This window comes from Canis lupus, chromosome 30 (assembly GCF_003254725.2).
Source record: "Canis lupus dingo isolate Sandy chromosome 30, ASM325472v2, whole genome shotgun sequence".
Classification (NCBI taxonomy): Eukaryota; Metazoa; Chordata; class Mammalia; order Carnivora; family Canidae; genus Canis; species Canis lupus.
Window position 1 is genome coordinate 2,179,303 of NC_064272.1, and position 25,282 is coordinate 2,204,584.

At 39.1% G+C, this 25,282-nt stretch overlaps 1 protein-coding gene, 1 long non-coding RNA gene and 1 pseudogene across 26 annotated transcripts in view; 2 read left to right on the forward strand and 1 right to left on the reverse strand.

Annotated features, from left to right (window-relative positions):
* The window catches only part of LOC112676190 (uncharacterized), a 103,039-nt gene extending 89,471 nt beyond the window's left edge, over positions 1 to 13,568 (reverse strand). The window contains exons 1-2 of one of the 2 annotated variants that reach the window (XR_004810803.2): positions 13,441 to 13,568; positions 13,142 to 13,326 (exon numbers count right to left, since the gene is read on the reverse strand). This is a non-coding gene — a long non-coding RNA (uncharacterized LOC112676190). The remainder of the gene's footprint in view (positions 1 to 13,141; positions 13,327 to 13,440) is intronic. The other variant, XR_007407476.1, reaches the window with a different exon arrangement.
* FMN1 (formin 1) overlaps positions 1 to 25,282 on the forward strand; it is a 433,877-nt gene that overhangs the window by 248,028 nt on the left and 160,567 nt on the right. For all 24 annotated transcript variants that reach the window (XM_049104448.1, XM_025473314.3, XM_049104447.1 and 21 more), the window contains one exon: positions 10,870 to 10,957. In XM_049104448.1, the coding sequence (XP_048960405.1) occupies positions 10,870 to 10,957 (88 nt within the window). The remainder of the gene's footprint in view (positions 1 to 10,869; positions 10,958 to 25,282) is intronic.
* Positions 11,654 to 11,772, forward strand: LOC112676240 (U4 spliceosomal RNA; annotated as a pseudogene).

The window sequence follows — 25,282 nt, forward strand, 5'->3', positions numbered from 1 at the left end:
AAATTTCTTTGCTGTGTACCAGCCTAATAGATCTAGTAATTGGAAAACATAGTAAAAAGGATACAAAGACAATCCACAAGAACATGTTACCAATAACCAAATGTTTAACCTTACTATTAAATCATTAGAAATGTAGAAGAGTGAAAAAACATTTTACTTATCATATTGGCCAAAAATTTTTAAACTGATCATACCCAAAAGGGTGAAGGACTAGGAAAACAGTCACTCTCCAATATTTGTCAGGAGAGTAAATTGATAGCATCTATTAGAAACAATTTGGCAATATCTATCAAAACTAAAAATGGATGTATTGTTTGAACAACTTCTGTAAATCTCTTCTATAGAAATATAAGCTCGGGATCCCTGGGTGGCGCAGCGGTTTGGCGCCTGCCTTTGGCCCAGGGCGCGATCCTGGAGACCCAGGATCGAATCCCACGTCGGGCTCCCGGTGCATGGAGCCTGCTTCTCCCTCTGCCTGTGTCTCTGCCTCTCTCTCTCACTGTGTGCCTATCATAAATAAAAAAAAAAAAAAAAAAAAAATTTAGAAATATAAGCTCAAGTGGCTATCTGCAGGGCTGCTCTTTACAGCATTGTTAATAATAGACAAATTTTGGAGAATTTCTAAATGTCCATCAATAGAGGAATACTTAAATTATGTACCATACTTAAATTGGTCCTGTCTACACTGACATGGAAGGTATCAGTAATATATTTAGAAAAGAAAAAGAATTACACAGAACAAGGGGGAAAAGTTGCAGAACAAAGTGTATTGCTTGTCATTTTTATAAAGCTAAAATCCTACACATATGCCTATACATATGTGGCCATGCACACATGTTTAGATCTGGAAGGAGACGAACCCCCATTACTGGGGGTGGTAACTTGGCAGTGGAACTGGGAGATGAGAGAATATTTCACCTTTTACTTTTTTACATTCTTTATAGTTTGTAGTTTTCATTACAGTTAAGCATTTGTTGCTTTTGTAATTAAAAATAATGAACTCACAAAAAGAAAATAGAAAAAAATAACAAATATTTCTCTAAACTTGACAACTCTCCAAAGACCAAAGTTTATACTAGTCTTTAGTCCCAAGCTCAGTACCTGGCAAACAGGAGTCATTTAACATGTGTGTTAAACAAAGGAAACTTTGCCTGTCCCAATCTGTGTTCCTGTGACCACATTGGCCAAGAGTTGGGCAGAAGCTTCTAAAATATGACCGGAGAACCCACAGAGCACCTCTCTTTTTTCCCCTTCTTCCCTCTTGCTGACACCGTCTCCTCACATCTTGCACAGCCCAATCTTTTAACCGGTTTCAGAAAGATCGGAATATATGCTGAAGTCTTGGGTCAGCCTTTTTAATCACCTGAACTCTCACTTGGTCTGTTGATTATGTATTCTTCCATGTGCTTCCCCTTAATCATTTTACATATTGGACTTAAGGATTTTTTAAAACATATATTCTGTTCTTTTTCTTAGCCCTATCTTTACTTTATTTTCTCCTTGTCATTTGTTTGATATTGTCCCCCACTTCCTAACTTCCAAACTTATTACAAGCTATGGTATTCAAAACAGTATGGTATTACTATCAAAACAAGCATAGAGACCAATGGAAAAGAATAGAGAGCCCAAAAATAAACCCATACAATTATGGTCAAATGATCTTCAATGAGGGTGCCAAAACTACAAAACAGGGAAAGGATAGGCTCCTCCTCAATAAAACCTGCATATCCACAAGCAAAAGAATGAAATTTGACCTTTGTCTTACAGCATAAACAGAAACCAACTCAAAATGGATTAAAGACTTAAATGTAAGATCTGAGACTATGGGGCACCTAGGTGGCTCAGTAGTTGAGCATCTGCCTTTGACTCAGGTCGTGATCCCGGGGTCCTGGGATTGAGTCCCAAATCCGGCTCCCCACAGGGAGCCTGCTTCTCCCTCTGCCTGTGTCTTCCTCTCTCTCTGTGTCTCTCATGAATAAATTAATACCTTTTATTTTAAAAAATATGAAACTATAAAATTCCTAGAAGAAAATATAGGGAAGAAAGCTTCATAACATTGGTCTTAAAATTATTTCCTGGATATGACACCAAAGCACAGGCAACAAAAGCAAAATTAGGTAAGTGGGACTACATCAAACTGAAAAGCTTCTGCATAATAGAGGAAACAGCAGAGTGAAAGGACAACCTATGGAATGGGAGAAAATATTTGCAAGCCATATATCTGATGAGGCATTAATGTCCCAAAGCATATAAGGAATGCCTACAACTCAACAAAAGAGAAAACTGATTGAAAAATGGGCAAAGAATCAGGGAAATACAAATCAAAACCACAATGAGATACCACCTCACACCAGTGAGAATGGGGAAAATTAAGAAAATTAACAAGGCAGGAAACCACAAATGTTGGAGAGGATGTGGAGAAAGGGGAACCCTCTTACACTATTGGTGGGAATGTGAACTGGTGCAGCCACTCTGGAAAACTGTGTGGAGGTTCCTCAAAGAGTTAAAAATAGACCTGCCCTACGACCCAGCAATTGCACTGTTGGGGATTTACCCCAAAGATACAGATGCAGTGAAATGCATCTGTACCCCAATGTTTATAGCAGCAATGTCCACAATAGCCAAACTGTGGAAGGAGCCTCGGTGTCCATCGAAAGATGAATGGATAAAGAAGATGTGGTTTATGTATACAATGGAATATTAGCCATTAGAAATGACAAATACCCACCATTTGCTTTGACGTGGATGGAACTGGAGGGTATTATGCTGAGTGAAATAAGTCAATCGGAGAAGGACAAACATTACATGGTCTCATTCATTTGAGGAATATAAATAGTGAAAGCTTTTGCACAGCAAAGGATACAGTCAACAAAACTAAAAGACAACCTACAGAATGGGAGAAGATATTTGCAAATGACGTATCAGATAAAGGGCTAGTTTCCAAGATCTGTAAAGAACTTCTTAAACTCAACAGCAAAGAAACAAACAATCCAGTCATGAAATGGGCAAAAGACATGAACAGAAATCTCACAGAGGAAGACATAGACGTGGCCAACATGCACATGAGAAAATGCTCTGCATCACTTGCCATCAGGGAAATACAAATCCAAACCACAATGAGATACCACCTCACACCAGTGAGAAGGGGGAAAATTAACAAGGCAGGAAACCACAAATGTTGGAGAGGATGCGGAGAAAAGGGAACCCTCTTACACTGTTGGTGGGAATGTGAACTGGTGCAGCCACTCTGGAAAACTGTGTGGAGGTTCCTCAAAGAGTTAAAAATAGACCTGCCCTACGACCCAGCAATTGCACTGTTGGGGATTTACCCCAAAGATACAAATGCAATGAAACGCAGGGACACCTGCACCCCAATGTTTTCTAGCAGCAATGGGCAAACTGTGGAAGGAGCCTCGGTGTCCATCAAAAGATGAATGGATAAAAAAGATGTGGTTTATGTATACAATGGAATATTACTCAGCCATTAGAAACGACAAATACCCACCATTTGCTTCAACGTGGATGGAACTGGAGGGTATTATGCTGAGTGAAGTAAGTCAATCGGAGAAGGACAAACATTATATGTTCTCATTCATTTGGGAATATAAATAATAGTGAAAGGGAATATAAGGGAAGGGAGAAGAAATGTGTGGGAAATATCAGAAAGGGAGACAGAACGTAAAGACTCCTAACTCTGGGAAACGAACTAGGGGTGGTAGAAGGGGAGGAGGACGGGGGGTGGGAGTGAATGGGTGACGGGCACTGGGGGTTATTCTGTATGTTGGTAAATTGAACACCAATAAAAAATAAATTAAAAAAAATAATGAAATAAAATATTTGGCAGAGTATTTGGCAAAAAATAAAAAAATAAAATAAAAAATAAGAATAAAAACAATATTTTCTGAGTTCTGTAATATTTGGGTATTTGTTACCTCTTTAGATTTGTAATTTATTATGGTTCCTTTTTTCATTCTAAATAAATCTGCATTGTATACCTAAAAAAAAAAATAGTGAAAGGAAATAAAGGGGAAAGGATAAAAAATGAGTGGGAAATATCAGAAGGGAAGACAGAACATGAGAAACTCCTAACTCTGGGAAACGAACTAACTAGGGGTGGTAGAAAGGGAGGTGGGCGGGGGGTGGGGGTGATTGGGTGACGGGCACTGAGCGGGGCACTTGATGGGATGAGCACTGGGTGTTATTCTATATGTTGGCAAATTGAACACCAATAAAAAATAAATTTATAAAAATAAATAAATAAATAAATGCAAAAAAAAAAAAAAGGAAAATGGGCAAAGGACTTAAAAATAGAGACATTTCTCCAAAGAAGACCTACAAATGGTCAAAGGTGTATGAAAAGATGTTCAACATCACTAATCAGGAAATGCAAATCGACACCACAGTGAGGTATCATCTTACATCTGTTAGAATAGCTATAATTTTTCAAAAAGGAAAAATTAAGAAAAGAACAAGTGTTCGATAATATGTGGAAAAATTGGAACTCCTGTGCATTATTGATGGGAATGTAAAATGGTACCGCTACTGTAAAAAACAGTATGGAGGTTCCTTAAAAAAAAAAATACAACTACCACATGACCCAGCAGCCTCACTTCTGGGTATTTATCCAGAAGAATTGAAAACAGAATGTCAAGGGGATAATTGCGCTCCCATGTTCACTGAAGCAGTATTCACAATAGCCAAGAAGTGGAAGTAACCTAAATGCCCATCAATAGATGAATGGACAAAGACAATGTGATTTGTGTGTGAGTGTGTGTGTGTTTGTATGTGTAAGCATATTATCCAGCCTTAAGGAAATTATATCACATGCTACAATATGAATGAACTTTGAGAAAATGATGCCAAGTGAAATCAGCCCAGTCTCAGAAGGAAAACTACTGCATGATTCCACTTATATGAGGCATCTAAAGTAGTCAAGCTCATAGAAGTAGAAGCTCATAGAAGCTCATAGAAGAAGCTCATAGAAAGTAGAAGCAGAAAACGTCTAGGGGCTGGAGGAAGAAGGAAATATGGGCAGTAGCTGTCTATAGAGTCTCCATCATTTAGTATGAAAAAATTGTAGAAACCTGCTGTACAACAATGTGTTACAGTTAATAATGCTCTACTGAACATTTAAAAATTCATTAATAGAGTAGATTTCATGTTCTTTTATTATTATCATTAAGCCTTCCAATCTAGAAGGTAGGGAGGGAAGGAAGGAGGGAAGGAAGGAAGGAAAGAAACAAGCAAACTAAGAGGTCTTAAGACATACATACATTCAGTGTCCATTGTGCTCCTACCACATTTGGGCTGTTTTTGAGAAACCTTGTATTATTCCACAATTGAAGAGAGATTACATGGAAACTTAGAGGTCTATTTTTAAAGGTCTAGTCAGAGGTAAGGAATTTGGTACAAATAGGGAGGAGAATACAATTGCTCTGACAAATGCTCCCCTTTGGGGAGGAAGCACTACATTTCATACAACTCTTAAGGTTTTAGTCCAGCTTAAGAGTAATAACACTCTTTTCAGACACTTGCCATGTCAAGCCATTAGACAAAATACGAGGATGGCTGATTGTGGTGACATCCTTTCCATAATTCAGCCTGGATGAACACTGCAGAGATATATATGCTTGTTTTTCCCAGTGACAGATAATCTTAGTCTCAATCTTTTCCCCTCTCTCTCAATTCCCTTCTGATTGTTCTCTTGCCTTCTTTTAATTAGCTATTAGAAGAACTTGCATTTAAACTTTGTCTTTCCTGTAGGTAGAATGTGTTACTACTCATGGTTTTCAGAACTGTACCTAAGTAGCTTGGTGGGTGTTTGTTTGAAGAAATTGTTGCTACCCATTTGTGATCTCATCATAAATTTGATTTCTATGCCTGTCCACGATGTCAGTGTGTATGCCATGATGAAGGGTTTGTTTTTTGTTTTTTAAGATTTTATTTATTTATTCATGAGAGACACGGAGAGAGGTAGAGACACAGGCAGAGGGAGAAGCAGGCTCCCTGTGGGGAGGCCGATGTGGGACCCAATCCTGGACTCCAGAATCATGCCCTGGGCCTAAAGGGGGCACTTAACCGCTGAGCCACCCAGGCATCCCCTGTGATGAAGGTTTAATCAGTCACTATCCTGGACATTTAAGAATGAATCTAGTCAATTCCCAAAGCCTTTCTTCTTTTGAATTTTCTTTTCAATTAGTTCAAGTGATGTTTTATTTGCCTGTTTGGTTCTTTAAAGCAATTTTAACAAAGTGATTTTTTTGGAGGTATAATTGATATACAACATTCATTTTCAATGCACAACATAATGATTCAGTATTTGTACACATTGCAAAATGACTGCCACAATAAATGTAGTTACCATCACCATACAAACAACCTACAAAACTTTTTTTCTTGTGATGAGAACTTACAGGATTTGCTCTCTTCAAAATTTTCAAATATGTACTGTAGCATTATTGACTACAGTCACCGTATTGGACATTACATTACTATGGGTTACTTATTTTATAATTCAAAGTTTATATCTCTTTACACCCTTCATCCATTTTTGTCTGCCCCCAACCTTCCTCCACTCCAGTGAATACCCTTCTGTTCTCTGTATCTGCGAATTTTGTTTTGTTTTTTTAGATTCCACATATAAGTGAATTCTATGGTATTTGTCTTTTTTCTGTCTAGCTTATTTCACTTAGCATAATACCCCCAAAGTTCATCCATGTTGTTGCATATGGCAGGATTTCATTCTTTTTTATGGAGGAGTAGTATTCCTTTGTATATATACCACATCTTCTTCACTTGCACATCCATCAATGGACACTTAGGTTGTTTCCGTATCTTGGCCATTATAAATAATGCTGCAATGAAAATGGGATGTATATATCTTTTCAAATTAGTGTATTTGTTTTCTTCAGATAAATACCTTTTAGTAGAATTGCTGGAATAAGGTAACATTGGCTTTAAATGACACATTAAACCAGATGGAATTAACAGATATACACAGAAAATTCCTTCCAAAAACAATAAAAATATATAATTTTTTCAAGTACATATGGAACATTACCAAAGCAGACCATGTTAGGCCATAAAACAAGTCTCAATAGATTTAAGAAGGTTGAAATCATGTCAAGCATTTTTTTGTGACTACAACAGTATGAAGCTAGAAATCAATTACGAGAAGAAAAGTGGAAAAAAATCACAAATAAGTGAAGATTAAACAATATGCTACTGAATAACCAGTAGGTCAGCAAAGAAATCAAGGGAGAAATAAAAGAATACCTAGAGGCAAATGAAAATAGGAATATAACATGCTAAAATCGATGAGATGCAGCAAAAGTGGTTCTAAGGGGGAAGTTCATGAAGATATAGGCCTACTGCAAGAAACAAGAAAAATCTTAAATAATCAAAATTCATACCTGAAGGAACTAGAAAAAGAACAAATGTAGCCCAAATTTAGTAGGAAGAACAAAATAACAAAGACCAGAGTAGAAATAAATGAAATAGAGATTAAAAAGACAAGATCAAGGAAATTAAGGGCTGGTTCTTTGAAAAGATAAATAAAATTGACAAATCTTTAGCTAGACTCACTGAGAAAAATAGAGGAAAGGCTCAAATAAGTAAAATTAGAAGTGAAAAAGAAGTTACAATTGATAAGACATAAATACAAAGGAATATAACAGATTACTTTGAATGACTACATGCCAATAAGTTGGACATTCTAGATAAAATGGATAAATCACTAGAAACCCAGTCTCCTATGACTGAATCATAGTAAATCTAAACAGACTGATTACTAGTAAGGAGATTAAATGAGTAATAAAAAACCTGCCAACAAACAAAAGCCAAGACCGTATGGCACCACTATGAATTCTACCGAACATTCAAAGAAGATCTAAACTGCATCCTTCTCAAACTCTTCCAAAAAACTAGAGGAAGGAATGCTTCCAAACTCATTTTACAAATCCAGCATTACCCTGATACTAAAACCAGACATGGGTACCACCAAAGAAAGAAAACCACAGCTCAATCAATATCTTTGATAAACATAGATGCAAAAATCCTTGACAAAATTTTAGCAAACCAAACTCAATGATATATCAAAAGGATCATACATCATGATCAAGTGGGATTTATTCCAGGCCTGCAAGAATAGTTCAATATCAATAAAGTGGGTAGAGAAGGAACATACCTCAACATAATAGAGGCCATATATGACAAGCCCACAGCTAACAGCATACTCAAGGCTGAATCAGGATCAGGAAAGGATGTCCTCCCTCTCTTACCGCTTTTATTCAACACAATACTGGGAAGAACTAGCCAGAGGACTTAGGCAAAGAAAAGAAATAAAATGCATCCAGATTGGAAAGGAAGAAGGAAGAAGGTTATTTGCAAATAACCTTAATTTATATATAGACTAAAGACTCTATTCCCAAAACCAGTAGAACTAATAAACGAATTCAGTAAAATTTCAAGGTATAAAATAAATATACAAAAATCTGTTGCATTTCCATATACTAGCAGTGAATAATCCCAGAAATTTAGAAAATAAACTCATTTATAATCATATTGAAAAGAATAAAGTATCTAGGAATAAATTTAAACGAGGTGACAGACCTATACACTGAAAAGTTTAAGACCCTGACAATTAAATTTAAGACAATTAAATGGAAAGGTATTCTGTGTTTATGGATTGGAAGAATGAATATTGTCAAAATGTCCATACTGCCCAAAGCAATCTATAGGTTCAGTGGAATCCCTATAAAAATTCCAATGTCATTTTTTTTCAAAGAAATAGAACAAATAATCCTAAAGTGTATATGAAACCACAAAAGACCTCAAATAGCCAAGGCAATCTTGAGAAAGCAAAACAAAACCAAAGTGACTGTCTTAGATAACTAAGCTCTCCAGACTTTACAAGGGCAAGCAAGGACTCAATCTGTCTGGATTACCTCTGTATCCTTAGAGTCCAAAGCTGTGCCAGGCACGTAAAAGATTCACAGCAGGTATTTGTTGAATGAATGAATTCATGGCTGAATACTTACATAAAACTTATGTGGTTTTTCTTAATTTTGTACTGGACTTTTAAAAATCATTTCACTTTAAAATTAGTGTTTTCAGTCTAAGAAAAAGCCAGAAATTGCATTTTTAAAGAAAATATTTGATTATATATAATCTCTTTTTCTTTTGGTTTTGCTTTCATATAAAAAAAAAAGTAAAAGACTAAGTACCTACCTTCTTATTTCTTTTAAAAACTCTTGAAATTCTTTATCCCCCAAGAATCTTTCTCTAAGACTAATGTTGAAATTATTAAACACATTGAACTAAAAAATCAGAACTCCTTTTATCTTTTTTTTAAGGATCTTATTTATTTATTCATGAGAGATATATAGAGAGAGAGGCAGAGACACAGGAGGAGGGGGAAGCAGGCTCCATGCAGGGAGCCCAATGGGGAACTCGATCCCAGAACCCCAGGATCACGCCCTGAGCCAACGGTAGATGCTCAACCACTGAGCCACCCAGGCACCCAGAATTCCTTTTATTTTGATGAAAACTTGGTATTTACTATATTTTAGGTCTAACAGTTATATAAAAGTAGCCATTCTGAGCAGGGAAAGGAAAGATAAAGGACTGGCAATAACTGATTCAGGGTTGACTGATATGATAGATTGATAATTAGACAATCTTGGAACAAACTCATTATTCCTTATTGTTTAACTAGCATGTGATTCAGCTAGTTTAGTGCCAATATAAATATAGATGTTTCTTACTGGCTGTGTCTTCACTATATTTTAAATGTAAGCTTATAAATACCTAGGTGGAAGGGGAAGCATAGCAATTGAGTTTAATTTGTATTTTACCCCACAAAGTACATTAAAAAAAACTTCAGGTTTTGTGTGCATTCCCTATCGATTTTTGTAGTTGTGTCACATGAGACAAAAGATTGTTTCCAACCCCCCCCCCCCCCTTAGTGGCCACTGTGTGATGTATTAGAAGGAACTGATTTGGCTTACTAGGTTTAGAGAGACTAAAACTGTGTAGAGCTCTCTCTCCATAATTGGCAAAAAGGCATTTGGAGTTTATAAGAAGACTGTAAAGTTTTATTTTATTTTTTTTGTAAAGTTTTAATATACCTATATTATTATTATAAAAGAACAATTCTAAGCAATTTAAAATTAAGGTTTAATGTACAAAGTATTGTATTGTTTATATTAAAAATAGCACAAATATGAAGCAAGTCAACTCCCTAAGACAGGGAAGTTTTACTTAAATAATCTATGTTAAGAATATACTATATGAGTGCTCTACATATATTACCCCATGTAATTTTTAGAATAAATGTGCAAAATAAATATAGCCAGCCCTACTCCTTGATGAAGAAGTTGAACTTTTCCTACACATGAAATCACTTTTCCAAGGCCGCATCACTGGTAGACAGCTGAGTTGAGATCACACTGATCTTTTCCTTAAACCACTGGGCAGATGACACAGCCAAGAAGATTGGAGGCTCTGAAGTGACCTCAGAAGTAACAATGTGGGAATGTTATCCAATGATAAGTGGAAACATTGTATATACAATTATACATATGTTGCAGTTACAGTTTATAAGTGTTTCAATAAAAAGATTGGAATACAGTATCATAAAGATTTTAGTTCTTAGATTAGATGGAGAGAGTTTGGGCTGGTGTTTTCCCTCTCTTTTCTAAAATGTCTATAGTTGTAGGTAAGTCACTTTCAAATTAAAGTCTTGTTAAAATAGAGTGGCTGTTGCATCAGTTTAGTTCATCAAAGTATCTAAAAGTCAATATTTTTGGTATACTTCTGAAAGAGTTCATGGTCATTTGAGCTTGTGTTAATTTTATTTTTAAATTCCAGATCATCAAGTTATTGGATGGAAAACGATCTCAAACTGTGGGAATCTTGATATCTAGTTTGCATTTAGAAATGAAGGATATCCAGCAGGGTAAGTCTCCTCCATCGCTTTTTTTTCCAACTTTAAAATTTTTCAACATTTTATTGTGAAAAGTTTCAAGCATATAAATGATTAGAATGCCATAGTAAATCCCATGTACCCAATACCCAGCTACAAAACCACCAGCTCACTCTTGTTCCATCTGAAGTACCTTCCCTCCCCAGCTAGGGTGTTATAAAGCAAATCCTAGACATTTTATAATTCACCTGTTAAAATGTCAGAACACTGATAAAAAGTTAAGGATGCTTTTTCAAGCATAATTCTAGTGCAGTTGTCATGCATTTAAAAACATTTACAGTGATTTCTCAGTTCTCATCCTATATGTAGTTCTAATTTCCCCAGCTGTATACTCACTAATTCATCCATTTGTTCATTATTAGTTTGAATGTGGGTTTAAACAACTTTTGTGCGTTGTCTTTCCTGTGTATCTCTCATTTTCTTTTAATCTAGAAGTTTCTGCACCATATCTCACTTTTTTCCTTTATAATTTTTTTTCCTTTGTAATTAGTTTTTGTTTTGTTTTTGTTTTTGTTTTTGTTTTTGTTTTTTTAAACCAGGTCATTTATCCTATGAAGTTTCCCCACATTGTAGATTTTCTGATTGCATTGCCATATTTTCACTTATTATGTTTTTCTGTCCTCTGTGGTTCCTGTAAAGTGTTAGATTGATCTACAGACTTGATCCTTCAGCTCTGTGCAGTGGCATTATTGTAGCCAATGAGGCTTATCCATGGCATGATTATTGCTAATTGAAAACTACAGACTTGATCCGAGTAGGGGAAGAATGTTTCATAAATGCTGTTTCATATTATATCAAGAAATACATAATATCTATTTGTTTCTTTATGTTGTTAGTGGGCACTAAAGATCTTTGCCTAGATTCATTATTTCATTAGAAGTTTGCAAAATAGTGATACACTAACTCTATCATTTCTTCTCCATTAGCTGGAATACTTCTATGGTGAAACACTTTGCTTCTTCATCTACCTGATTATGTCATTGTTTCTTAATCCCTTCTTTTTTTTCAAGTGATGCTATTTTAACTTGGTCCTCTTTTGGCTTAATTTGAAATACAACATTTAAAAAAAAAGACATTTTACTTATATACGTTTTTCTTAGTCTCTAGAAAAAATAGACCAAACACTATTGTACCTTTTTGAAATCTGTGACTTGCATGAAAACAATACTTCCCTTTCTCAGTAATCAATTAAATGTAAATCTTTATTTGGACATGTCATCAATAATCTTTTCTGAGTGGTCATAGGATCTCCCATAGATAGTTTCAGCTGAGTTTAGTGTGGGTTTGACAGAGGAGATACTCTCAAACCACATTGCCCTTCAGGTTTACTTTGTGTTGCTTCTGGGTTGTTTTACCCAGGTACACAGCAGAAGACTTCCAGAGGTCCTGAACCAAAAGACACTTGAGGAACACACGCTACTTCTCTCAAAGGAGCTTTATTATTAAGATTTAAAATGTTTGCTTTATTGCAAACATCAAAAGTTCCACGTAAAACTAAAAATATTCTGAAGTAGATGATGGTCACAGGGTATGTAAACAAGCTATTTGTAATACTTAAGCTTAATTAAGTAGAAGCAAATGCATAAGGGGGGGGATAATAAACTCAGAAAATGTTGCAGGAGGGGATTTGAATCAGGGCCACCATCAAAATGAGATGAGGATTCTTTAGCGATTATAGGGGCCGGATATTCTAGAAGAATTGAGTTTCTGGTAAATTCAAACCAGGAAACTGTGATGCCCCATCAAAGGGGAAAAATGGGAAAAAAATAAACAGATAAATCAGTAGGAAAATGTATGATCTTTTGTCAAAGACAAGCTTTTTTGAGGTAGTCTGGGTTTGGAAAGCAATTCTCCAGACCTAGTGGCAGAGTCTTATCCTAAATAACAGTACTCTTCCTAAGCTTGTTGAAAACCAAACATGCTGGGTTTCATCACCATGCTGTATGGCACCATGGAAATGAGTCTTCTTAATGGCAGCAGCACCTTAGGCTCGATTCAGTTCTTCTTAGGCATGGTGCTGTAGTGTATCAGGTTGCTATATAATGACAGACATTCCAGCCACATGGTGTTTCAGTTTCCAACTCTAGACTATAAACTTTCCCATGGAGTCTCATTGGAGTGAGTGCTCATTGTGAGTTAGATAAGAGATTAGCTTACCTGTACCTTCTCCAAGACTCTACTCTTGACAAGAACACACTTACATGAAGCAGGAGCAGACTTAGTGTCAGCATTGGAAATACCAGTTGTAGCATCACAGATCTGTAGGACTTGTGGGCACCATTTTAGTTCTTCCTCCTGTTTCAAGGACCTCCATTCCCCATCATAGAGTTGGCTCTTACATTCTAAAAAAAAAAAAAAAAAAAAAAAAATCACCTCTATTCCATGTCTTCATTTAGTAATGCATTCCAGATGAATAAAACCCGAGCTTAATTTTTCTTTAGAATCATTTGACTGACACTGGCATCTGAAGGTCACTCAGGAGCCCAAGCTGTGTCAGTTACATTTCGTTCTGAGTCTGTGTCTGGTCGTGAATGGAATGCACTTGGCCTTGTGTTGTCATCGTGATGAAAGGACTCCCTGTGCTGATGTTGGCCCAGAAAGCGTGTTTTAACATGAGAGAGGCTGCAGTGAGGTCTGATCGGGGGCCAGCCAGCTGGCAGCCAGGCAAGGTCACACAGCACATCGGCCCTGGTGAAATGACCACAGTCCAGAGACTGTTCTCCAGCCTTTGGCCATACATTTGCCTTTGTCAGTGCACAAAGACAGACACACTAACTTATATTTCCCAAACTCACAAGGAGCTGATGTATAAACCAAAAAAATGAGCATATTCACTTCAGGAAAAGATTTTTCCTCTGTCATGATGAAAATATTTATCACATCTGTTCATCGTTGAGTCCATATCACTTGTCTCTTCTCTCAGTGTATATTTGTGTATGCTTTATTTTTTTCATCCTTGCTGGGACGACAGTGTGGTCACCTTGATAATAGTTTTGGGTATGTCGGTTCATACTCATTTCCCAGAGCTGGATAATCTGCTTTTTCCTGGTTCAACTCTTAAAAGGCAACCTTGTCTTCCTCACTGGGAAAGGCGGTCACTTTTCTGTTGTCCACTAGACACTGCCTATAATGTATATTCAAGAAGTAGAATTTTGGAAGCTCTGTACATCCAGGTCTTACAGATAGCAAGCTGGTTCCTTTATGTCATGTTACAGTTTTTTTCCTAAGAATTTCTCTGATAATTAAGCCTTGTTTACAACTAATTGAGGTAATGTATCACTTATAAAGGCCACTTGTTTTTTTTTTTTTTTTGAGAAATTTAATTTGATTAAAAAAATAGACTAAACCTTAGAATAGATGGAATCAGAATGTCATCTATTGCTCTCTAGTGAGTGCATTGAGACAAAACTTCCTTCCTGCCTTCCCTCCCTCAGTAAATATGGATTGAATGCTCGTTCTGTATCAGGCACCATGACCACCACCGCATGTAAGCTCCAGACTCTCTGACACTCTCAGGAGTGCACAGGATGGTGGGGGAGAGGGGGTACATAAAGCAGCCTACAAGGACAAGAGAGCTGTCTCTGAAATAACAGGAAGTAGTATCTTGACCTCTCCTGTGAAGTCTTAAAGGATGAAACAATGGTCCCCCCACACAGAGGAGTTTTTCCAGCTGAGAACAGAAGGCATGTGAGGAGGCCCTACCCCAATATATAGATCACATGTGAATGTGGGCTGTTTTCGGGGATGGGGCTGGAAGGGCCCTGAATATCATCACATGAAATTTGGACATTACCCCATGAGTAATAGGGTGAGAGAATTTATGAGTATCAGTGCTGTGACCTAAGTCTGAGTACGGAATACCTCTCAGGCTATGGAAGAATGGCCTCCAAAGGTCTTGTGTGCTCTGGCCCCAGCCGGTACCTGCTACTTTCCTTGGTGGTTTTTGTTTCCCATCTCACTGCATGCTAACCATAGCAGTCCTCTTTGATTCCTTAAGAATCAAAGTTCTTTTCTTTTTCTGTGTCTTTGAAGGCATAACACTTTTTGAAGGAGCAGCATTGCACATTCCCTCTGTTTGAAAGGCTTTTCCACCCCTCTATAGCTAGCTTCTCTTCTTTCTTAGGTTTTTAGCACATAGGATGCCTCAGAGACCCTCCCAAACTTAAGCTAAGTTAATTCTCTTATGTTCCACCCTGCATTCAATATTTCATTTGTTCTTCTACTAATGTTTTCATGTACATCCACCACCAGAATATAAGTTCCAAGAGGGAGATTGTTCAGTGATGTGTCCCTAGCACTTGCATGGGGCCTGGCACCTGGGGCAATGATCTTCAAGTATCTGTTGAATGGAAAAACAGAAATCATACTAAGTAGATAAACCTGTTAGGGATTGTGATGATTGAGATAATAAGTGGTGATGGCCAAAACTAAGGCTGTGTCTATAGAAATATAGAGGAGACCACATACAAGGGCTATTTGGAGAGAAAATTGCTCCATTTAGCCACATCAGAGGCAAGCAGTGATGGAGAGGTCATCTTATATGCACCTTGGATTTCTGGCTTCAACAAGAATGTATAGAATGGCACCAAAACATTTTACACTGGAAATACAGGAAGAAAAGCATAGGTAGAAGCAGGAAAATCAATTCTGTTTTTAGATGATGTGAGTCTGAAATGACTGGAGACATTGCAACTTACATGTTCAATGAGCATCTGAAGAGTCTAGCCCGATGCGAAGTAGATGAGGCTGTGCTGGAGATAGAACATCTCCAAAAACGTGAGCATCCCATCTGTTTCTTTCTACCCAAAATGGTGTTGGATATCATGTAGGAGAAAGCCATGTCCCTAAACAGACTAAAGTGTGAAGCACCACATGACTAAAGACAGGGCCGTGGTTGTGGGGGAAGAATGGTTTCAGGAGACTCACCATAATCCCCACAGCACTTGTGTTTGGTCCAGGAGAGATTCTGAATCAGTGATTTACTTCTTGCTGGCTTTCCATCTGCTAAACTGGATGACTTGTATTTAAAAGCATTTTGGCATCCTTGGACACAGTGACTGACTACATGATTGCAAATTAGTGTTTTCATTCCATGTTAGTGATTTCCTCTCATTCTTTTCCCAGGGGAGATGGAAAATTGCTGTTGACTGTTCTTGACATAAACCTCTGTATGCCTTGCAACAGACTAGGTGCCAGAAACCTCCTGGCATTCATTTGGAATTTCCCGTACACTCAGAATTTGTATTTATAATATTTAATCTAACATCAAAATAAAACATTTTTCAGTTTACTTCCTACCAGCCCAGAATCTTGGTTTGGGAGTTTGGTTGCATCAAAGACTTATCTTTCTGTTTGGGAGTCTCAAGTCAAAATGTGAAAAGGATGCCAGTTAGTTACGTGCCAGGAGTCTAAAACCCAGATCTGAGAATGCTCACTGGACTTTGCTCCCTTATTTCTAGAAATCTCTGTCCAGGATTATGACAGGTGTCTAAAACAGAGTACGTCTTACCAGGCATCTGAAATCCACCATGAATTGTCTAGGATTTCCCTGAGGAGCGTTCTAATTCTAGCCTGGAAGACCCTCCACTAAAGACAGGTGGTCTCCAAAATTTGTATTGTGCACCCCTGCCAGTAAAACGTTTCAGGATATGCTTCTCATGCTGTGTTCTCTGAAACATGTATGTCATGTAAGCATGTGACAGAACTAATATTCACATTGTAAAACACATGGCAAAATATGAATTGAAGTGAGATTAATATCATTTGTAAAGGTCTTGCTAATTCTGATTTTGATGGCTCTGGGTTCTCACTGGCTAAAATCTCAAGGCTCAATATGTAAACAGGGTGAAACGCATTACTAACGGCAGTGTATCTAAATCCACATTTCACATATTCCCATGATAAATTCTATTGTATGGAGGCCAGTGTCTGACAAATCTGATTCAACTGTTCTTGCTTCTTAACTCATTCCCAAGCTGGTGGAGAACTTACTGGCAGTCCAAGTGTCTGCTCTGTCATTTTCTTATTGTTGATAGATCATCTTCTGGGGTTTCTCTGCCAGAATCTTTTGAAGCCAACTTATTTCTTTTGTCTAGATTAGTTTAGTTAAAAAAAAAAAAAGATTTTAGAATTATAAAACTTCATTTAATTGCACCCCCCCCCCAAAAAAAAATCACAGTATGTTGAAAGTAAAAGAAGGAGTGAGGATACCATGTAAGGGTTTGCCCACCAAAGTGCTTATATGCTCCTGACCTGCTGACATACTGGATAAAGGTGCCAGGATCTGCCAACCTATTAAATATTGAAAGAGCTTAATTTTTAAAAACATCTCTCTGTGAATGGAAACAATAGCTTTGATACTTCCTCCCTTCGCTTTCCCACCTTTTTTTCCTCCTCCTGCCAAGTCTTAAGACACCTGAGAGGCAGGGCTCCCACCCACCTCTTTCTAAACCGCTGTACATTCCTTGGCTCACAGAGCTCAGTCCAGAAAGTAGAGGGTGGGCAGTTCTTTGTACTTTCCCTAAGGCAACTAGCTGAGACCATCCAATCTGCCGGAATGCAATTTTGGCTTAAAAGAACCAGAACTAATGGAAGAACAGAAGCGGCTTAAGCCAAACTGTTTCTCATTCCCCTGCCCTACAGAGAAGAGAGGGGATGAAGGAGGAGAGGTTTTGTCAGTTCCCTGCCTATGCCTTTCTTTGAGGTTTGAACCATAGACAATTTTAATTGCACCTATAAAATGACACCGTGGGCACCTCGAGGCATGCCCAAACATGGGTGAGAATTGGGAGTTGGTTTGGCTTTATAAGTTTGAGCGATTGTGAGTGTTCGGAAGAGATGAAATAGGTTAAGTGTCCCCTTTGGGATTGTCATTTCTCCCACCTCCCGGCCAGCCTCGTGCTTCCATCAAAGCCCAAATTAAGGTCTGTACCAGCTAACATGCCACACGGGCAGGCATTAGGTAACACAGGGAAGACTGTAAATATAGTCCCCAGGTAGTTCTTATTCTTTATGGGTCCGGAGGCAACTTTTGTTTGTTTGCATTTCTTCATTCTTTGTGCTTTTGCCTCCCTCTTTAGTCTGTTCCGGCATGCCGTATAAAATCATACTTATTAATATCTTTTCAAGAAAGAACTTTATGTTAGTCTAGAGTTTATCTTTTTTATATTTTTATTTTCCTTTAAGACAATGCCTTTTCAGGTTCCATATTTCTATTTTTTAGAAATTCTTTTGGCAGTGCACCTGGGTGGCTCATTCGGTTGAGTGTCTGTCTTCGGCCCTTGTCATGATCCCAGAGTCCTGGGTTGAAGCCCTGCATCTGGCCCCCTGCTCAGTGGGGAGTCTGCTTTTCCCAATGCCTGCCACTCCCCCTGTACTCATGCTCCACCTCTCACTTTCTCTCTGTCCCAAATAAATGAATAAAATTAAAAAAAAAATTCTTTTTGCTTTGATTTTAACTGCAATACTGATTATTTTGAATGACTGCAAATAGTTGACAAAGATTAAAATTGAGATTGTTTTATTATGTATATTGAGATAGCATATTAGAATTAAGTATCAGTGATAGATAATGGTGAGGTTGTGGATGTGTATAATACACAACTGAAGCTTTTGTTGTATGGGCTACATATGGTTCCCACTAGGAGGCTGCTGATTAATGTAAAGAGCACGTAATGCCATTTAAAAACAAGTGTCAATAGAGGCTGTTGTGGGTAGTTGGTTTGCTGACTTTTTTGTTTTTTTAAGATGGTGAGGATTTTAGGTGGGGTGATTATTTATAGCCTAACACAACGGATAAAGAAGTGCAATCGGGCGCCTGGGTGGCTCATTTGGTTGAGCGCCTGACTCTTGGTTTCAGCTCAGGTCATGATCTCATGGGTCTTGGGATGGAGCCCCATGCATCAGGCTCTGCACTCAGCAAGGAGGCTGCTTGAGGTTTTCTCCCTGCCCCCACTCCCCACACATATCTGTGCTCTCCCTCCCCACCCCCTGAATAAATAAATAAATCTTTGAAAAAAAAGTACAATCATAGTTCATTAAATTTGATTATAGAACTGAATCACTTCTTGGCCTTTTGGCTAAGACCAAGTGTTGATTATAGAACTGAGCCTGAGAAATCAAGCTGTGTGACTTTATGCCTTAGTTTCATCATCTATAAAACTAGGGAGCGCAATAGCACCCACATCATACAATTAAATATGAAACACTTAGAACAACACAGGGAGGGCCCAATAAATGCAGCTATTAATTAAGTGTGTATCCCCAGCAAGGCCTGCCTACTATACTCACCCTCTGGTATAGTAGACAGATTACTTGAAGCTGCTTTCATAGTTGGTGCCCTTGGCACTTCATTAGGATAGACGCATAGAGCTAGGCCTTGTGCATCCCTATATCCGTCTGTCCCTAGACGAGGGACAGATGGAGTGGCGGGTAGGGACCAGTAAGGCATCTTGATGGTGGCAAAGAGACCTAGCAACAGAGCTCTCAATGGAGGCAGGTTCTCCCCTACTCCACACCTCTCTTCGCCAGGCCTCTTCCTTCTCAGCTCTCACCCAGCTTTGTCATGAATTTGGTCTTTACATGATGGCCTCCTTGTTACAAGGTGGGGAGATATTCCTGTTGTGCCTTTCCTCAGCACTCGGATTCATCACTGCCTCATTCCATGACCCACATCCTTGCCATTTTCCTTGGTAGGGATCAGGATGGGAGGTTTGTGGGACTTTTGAGGGGTTAGGTTACCTGGGAGCTCTAAAGTCCCAAAGCTGCCTTTGATATGGTACCCATCTCATTCTCTTTCCCCCACAAGTTGAATATGTATCAAGCCCTAAGAATATCAGTAACTTGGGCAAAACAGCCACGTTTTATGTTGGCCACTGGGAAGTTAACATTGTTAAGAAAATAATCTCTATTAATAGAGTCAAGTCACCCTCTTAATCTTTGCTTTCACGGGCTGAGAATAAATCTAGCTCATTTGCAAGCAGTTGTTAAATACCCACTTGGTGCAGTATGTTCAACGAGTAGTTGAAGGAGATACAAGGAGGCATCACCAGGCTGCGGAGAGGTGATTTCTCGAGTCAACAACAGCCACCATGCAGTAGGCCACTGCAGCCCCACACCTTCCACACTGGGGCAGCCAGGTTCACCCTGGCTCCTCTCACAGACCCCACAGAGTGGGCCTTTCCTGCCTCAGGCTTCCACGTGTTTCCTGCCCAGAGGTCAGTCAAAAAAGAAACAGCTCCTTTAAGTAACTGCTGGTTTTTTTTTACCAATTAGAAGCCCCTCAGGTGGCAAGCGCAGGCATTTTTTGTCTAGTTGGCAAAGGTACGTGTGCTTGGGGACCGACCAGTGACAGGCGTTCAGGGTTAGTGGCTGGGGGCCGAGAGCATCCCCTCCTGACAAGCTGCCCCAAGCGGCGGGAACTTAGGATGGCGTGAGCCCTGCCCCTGAGCCTAAGCCCGCCGCGGGCGTGCGGTTTTATGTGTGCCTGGGAGTTGGACTCTGCGACACTGATCTGCTTTGTGTCCCCGCTGACGGTTATTATATCTTAATGGGCCCAGCACTACTCTAATGATCTGCATGTACGTAATTCTTGGAGCACAGAGCAGGCACCAGAGGACCACATAAAAATGTTTGCCTCAATTTCCCTGCAAAAAAAGGAGCCCAGAAACCAGACTTGACCAAGTAACAGATTTTTAAAGGTAAAGGAACCCAATAAAATTACCAGCTTTTCACAGCGTGTGTCTATTTCCTCTCGACATATTGTGAGGTGTAGGTGAAATAGTCTAACCAAACTGACAGTGCGAGCAGAGAACAACTAAGGGAAGAGGAAGATAAAAGTAAAAACCACCAAGCATGATTGATATTGCGGTAGCAGGGAGTTGTTGGGGTCGCCCCTTTGTGGGTTTGACACTTCACCTTTCTGACACCATCTGCAGGAGTGTCGGTATAATGAGCCCTGTACAGATGGGAACAAAAGCTACACTGGCCTGGAACGACTGCATCAGGCCTGTGAGGCACACCGTGGAAGCGTGTAGGCTGGCATTCGCTAATCGGACTTAAGATAAAGGGGATGTCCGTGTGTGTCAGAGCAAGAAAGAGTAGGTTTTTTAAAATATAAAAAGGAGGGAGCTAAGTGATCCTGGGCCACTCCAAAAGTAACTTAATCAATGACTGCTCTCTTTTTGTATTGTAACCACCAGTTACCTAATTAAATGGATTCATGCAATGCTTTTGAGTTTGACAATAAATGCCTTCGAGAACTGGTTCCCTAGTACGCCATGCCAGAGTTTGGGGAGCAGAATCACCAGGTGTTGATTCCAGCCCTATGTAGGAACTCAGACTGGTTTTGGTGACCAGGAAGCAGAATCATCTGCATGCAGAACCACCCTCCCAGGAGTCCCAGTACCTGTGCCTTTTCACTCTGTAGACTCTTGGCCAGTCACCTAACCTTGCTTGGCTACTCTGTAGAAGAGAGATAATAGAAATGATTTCCTGAAGCTCCTGGACTCAACCAGGATGTCTCTTCATAATGCTTCTTCCACCTCTGAATTTTATTTCCCTTTTTTCCTTGTGTCTTTAAGATCCTTCCATGGAAAAAGGAAAGCCTTAATGGACTACTTGGTATTGACCCCCAATTAGTCTATCTAATCCTTCCTTCTCCAGTAGTCTTCCTCTCTCCCATTCCTGCTCCTGGCCCCTGGGGTAAGATCATATCCAGCCCGTAGGCCCCTCTGCCTACTTCTGTCCAAAGCTCTTCCTCCAAATCTAGTGGCAAAGCCTCGGGTGGTCTTATGTCTGTTTCCTCAGTCCCGTAGCAAGTTAGTGATGCCACTCCATTGTGTTCTGATGTGTCCTGCCCCCCAGTTCCATGCCTTCCATCCATGGTATTTGCTACCTTTTGTTCATTGGAATAGGTTCTAAGCCAGTTTTTCCAAATGTTGACATGTCCTGTGGAATATAACCCTGCTCAGCTCACACCACTGCTGGTAGCTGCTCAGTGCCTCCCTGCTACATGTGGAGGGCATTACAGGCCCTTCCTTGTGGCATTCAGAATTGCACCCAGTGTGCTCCAGATTGGAATTAATGCTCTCTTCAAGCCAGGTTTGAACTACCTGCCATTGCCTGCGCCTACCATGAGCCCGTCTGCATCTGCTTCTTCCACTTGACATGTCTCACATCCTTCTAGTAGGTGTTCACTGGCACTTGTTATAAATTTACAGATAGTCCTTGCTTGGAACGAATGTGGCTTTAAATGAGAGTTTCATGTGTCTGCCTGAAGCAATATAACTGTTGAATTTTTACTTGTAGCCTATTTACATAAGGCGATACTGCTGTTTAAAACATTTCTGGAGGTAAAAATTATTCTTTCCTTGAAAACAAGAAAATTTACTTGTGAAACTTAATTGTTTTTTGGTATGGACTATTCAGGCACGCAGTGTATCTATACTGAGTATGTGGATGAGAGCATGATAATGCAACTCAGCTGATTAAACTTTGATTTTTTTTTTTTAACCGGGGATTAATAGGGGTGAGCAAATTACCCTAATTCAGATATATTCCCCATAAGCATTTTCATCTGCCAAATTGTATCCTTTTTTAAAGTTTCTGTTTTCTTTTTCAAGAAACTTTTCCTGAGGGACACCTGGGTGACTCAGTGGTTGAGGGTCTGCCTTTAGCTCAGGGCATGACCCCGGGTCCTGAGATCGAGTCCCACATTGGGCTCCCTGCATGGAGCCTGCTTCTCCCTCAGTCTGTGTCTCTGCCCCTCTCTCTGTGTCTCTCATGGATAGATAAATGAATCTTTATTAGAAAGAAAGAAAGAAAGAAAGAAAGAAAGAAAGAAAGAAAGAAAGAAAGAAAGAAAGAAAGAAAGAAAGAAAGAAAGAAAGAAAGAAAGAAAGAAAGAAAAAGAAAGGAAGGAAGGAAGGAAGGAAGGAAGGAAGGAAGGAAGGAAGGAAGGAAGGAGAAAGAAAGAAAAGAAAAGAAAGAAACTTTTCCTGATACTCAACAGAAGGACTCATTTTGGGAGATTCCTACAGGCTCTATCCCATCCACACACGTTTATCCTTGTAGCACCCCAGGTGCTATGCTGGGTGCAGGGGTTAACAAAATGCATAGAAATAACCCCTGGCTACAGGCCTTCTGCATTCCCAGCAGAGGAGGGAAACTCTTCTGGTACACGTAGTAACACAAGTTCTTTATGAGACTCTCTTCCTCTGTGTAAAATACTTGTGTTAGGGCCATGGAAGAGGTACAGAGCAAGGACTTAAGGATCTGAAGTTCAAAGGGTTCCTTCCAGAGCAGGAAACCAATCCCCTAGGCATTTGGGGAAGAGCTGTAAGGAGGGAGGAAGCCACAGTATGTTGCCCCCAGTGGCTGGAGCACAGGGTACCTGGGAGAAAAGTGGAAGTGGTAGGAGATGAAATTGGAAGCATAGCTTGGGTCCAGGAAAGGAATGGGCTTCAACATCAGGCTTACCTGGATGGACCTTACCTGATACTTAAAGGAAAGACATATGGGATATTGTCAACATCAAAGTACAATGTTGAGACACATGGTTTTAAAAAAATAATGGTGGTGGTATGACGTACAGTAGATTGGTGGGAAAGATGGAAATTGGAGATGCAAATGAGGTTGATGTTCTGAATAGATCCCAAAGTACCTCGGATTTCTCTGAAGACCTCTGAGGCATTATTTTTTGTAATTACAACTATGTGTGCATATACCTTGACTGTTAATAATGCTTCCTGAAGTTGAATTTCGAGCAGGGTTTCCTATCTGAAACACTCATGAATTCTGGAAAGTTTCATTTATAACATAAACTACTCCATAGTTGTAGTCTGCTTTCTCTAATTCTTTCCAGATGTTAAAGGAGATAAGGCATTAACAAGCATTAAAACGCATTAACCATGTGTGTACTTAAAATCCTACTCATCATCGTTCATTGGAACCATTCTGAGTTCATACCAGGCTCTATCTAGGTGCTATGCCAAGCATACATATTCCCTCATTTCGTCTCTTCAGCATATGATAGTAGACTCATTTGATGGATGTGCTGAGCTTCGACACTTTAACCTGTTAGGATCACATAGGGAATAAATTTTGCTCCTTCCATGACAGTCATCTTGGTCTCTTTCTGTACCTTAAGCTTGTTCCTTCCTCAGAAAAAGAAACTTCATTTTGAAGTTACCTTTCCCTAGAAAGTTCTCCCGAACATTTTACAGAACTGACCTCTTCAGCTCTTAGCTTACATGTTGCCTCCTCAAAGAAGCCTTCATTGACCATCCTGTGTCATGCTGCTCATTTCTCTACTTTCTTCACAGTGTATTGTTATCTGAAATAAGTTATTTATTTTGTATCCCTTCAGCTAGAGAATAAATTTTATGAGATCAGAATGTCTGGGTGGCTCAGTGGTGGAGCATCCGCCTTTGGCTTAGGGATCCTGGGGTCTTGAGATCGAGTCCCACATTGGGCTCCCCGCAGGGAGCCTGCTTCGCCCTCTGCCTGTGTCTCTGCCTCTCTCTTGTCTCTCGTGAATAAATAAACAAAATCTTTAAAAAAAATTCATGAGATCAAGTGTTTTGAACCTCTTACACACTTTTGATTTATATAATCACAGCATTTTAGAACAGTTTCTAGAACTTAATACACATTCAACAAATATTTATTCATGGGTGGGTGAATGAATGAATAAATGTCTCCAGAGCCCATGCTTATTCTCCAGGCCCATCCTCCAGATGTTTTCTTGCTGCTGCCTAGCACACTGGAGAAGAATTGACTGATGATACAACCTGTCAAACTGCATATCTGGGACCTAGACTGATTAACTTTTAAAAACCAAATGTTTACTCACCAGAAAAACAACCCATAGGTCATTCTCTTTGTCATTAGTTAAGATCACTTGGTTATATCTAAGCTTGCAATTCATAGAGTATACCTACAATGTAGGATTAATTTAGCAGAGAACTTCTCTGATAGACTGTAGAATTTTAGCTTTTCTTATTGCATTCCCGTTGGCCAATTTTTGTAGGAGAAGGTTGGAATTTACATAAATTAGGCCTTGTTCCTAGTTATTTTTTTAAAGCACCAAACAGGCAGAAATTCATGGTCTTTCTAATGAATTACTGAATTCATATGATCTCCACACACAAAATAACCATCCTGGGAGGGTAAATTCTTCCATTCTTTCCTCAAACTACATTTTAATTTTGTGGTTTCAGATTAGGCTTTTTAGAAGTGTGGTTTTCTTTTGTCTTAGTGGAATCTGAGCTGACTTTTTCACTAACATGTTAACCTCTT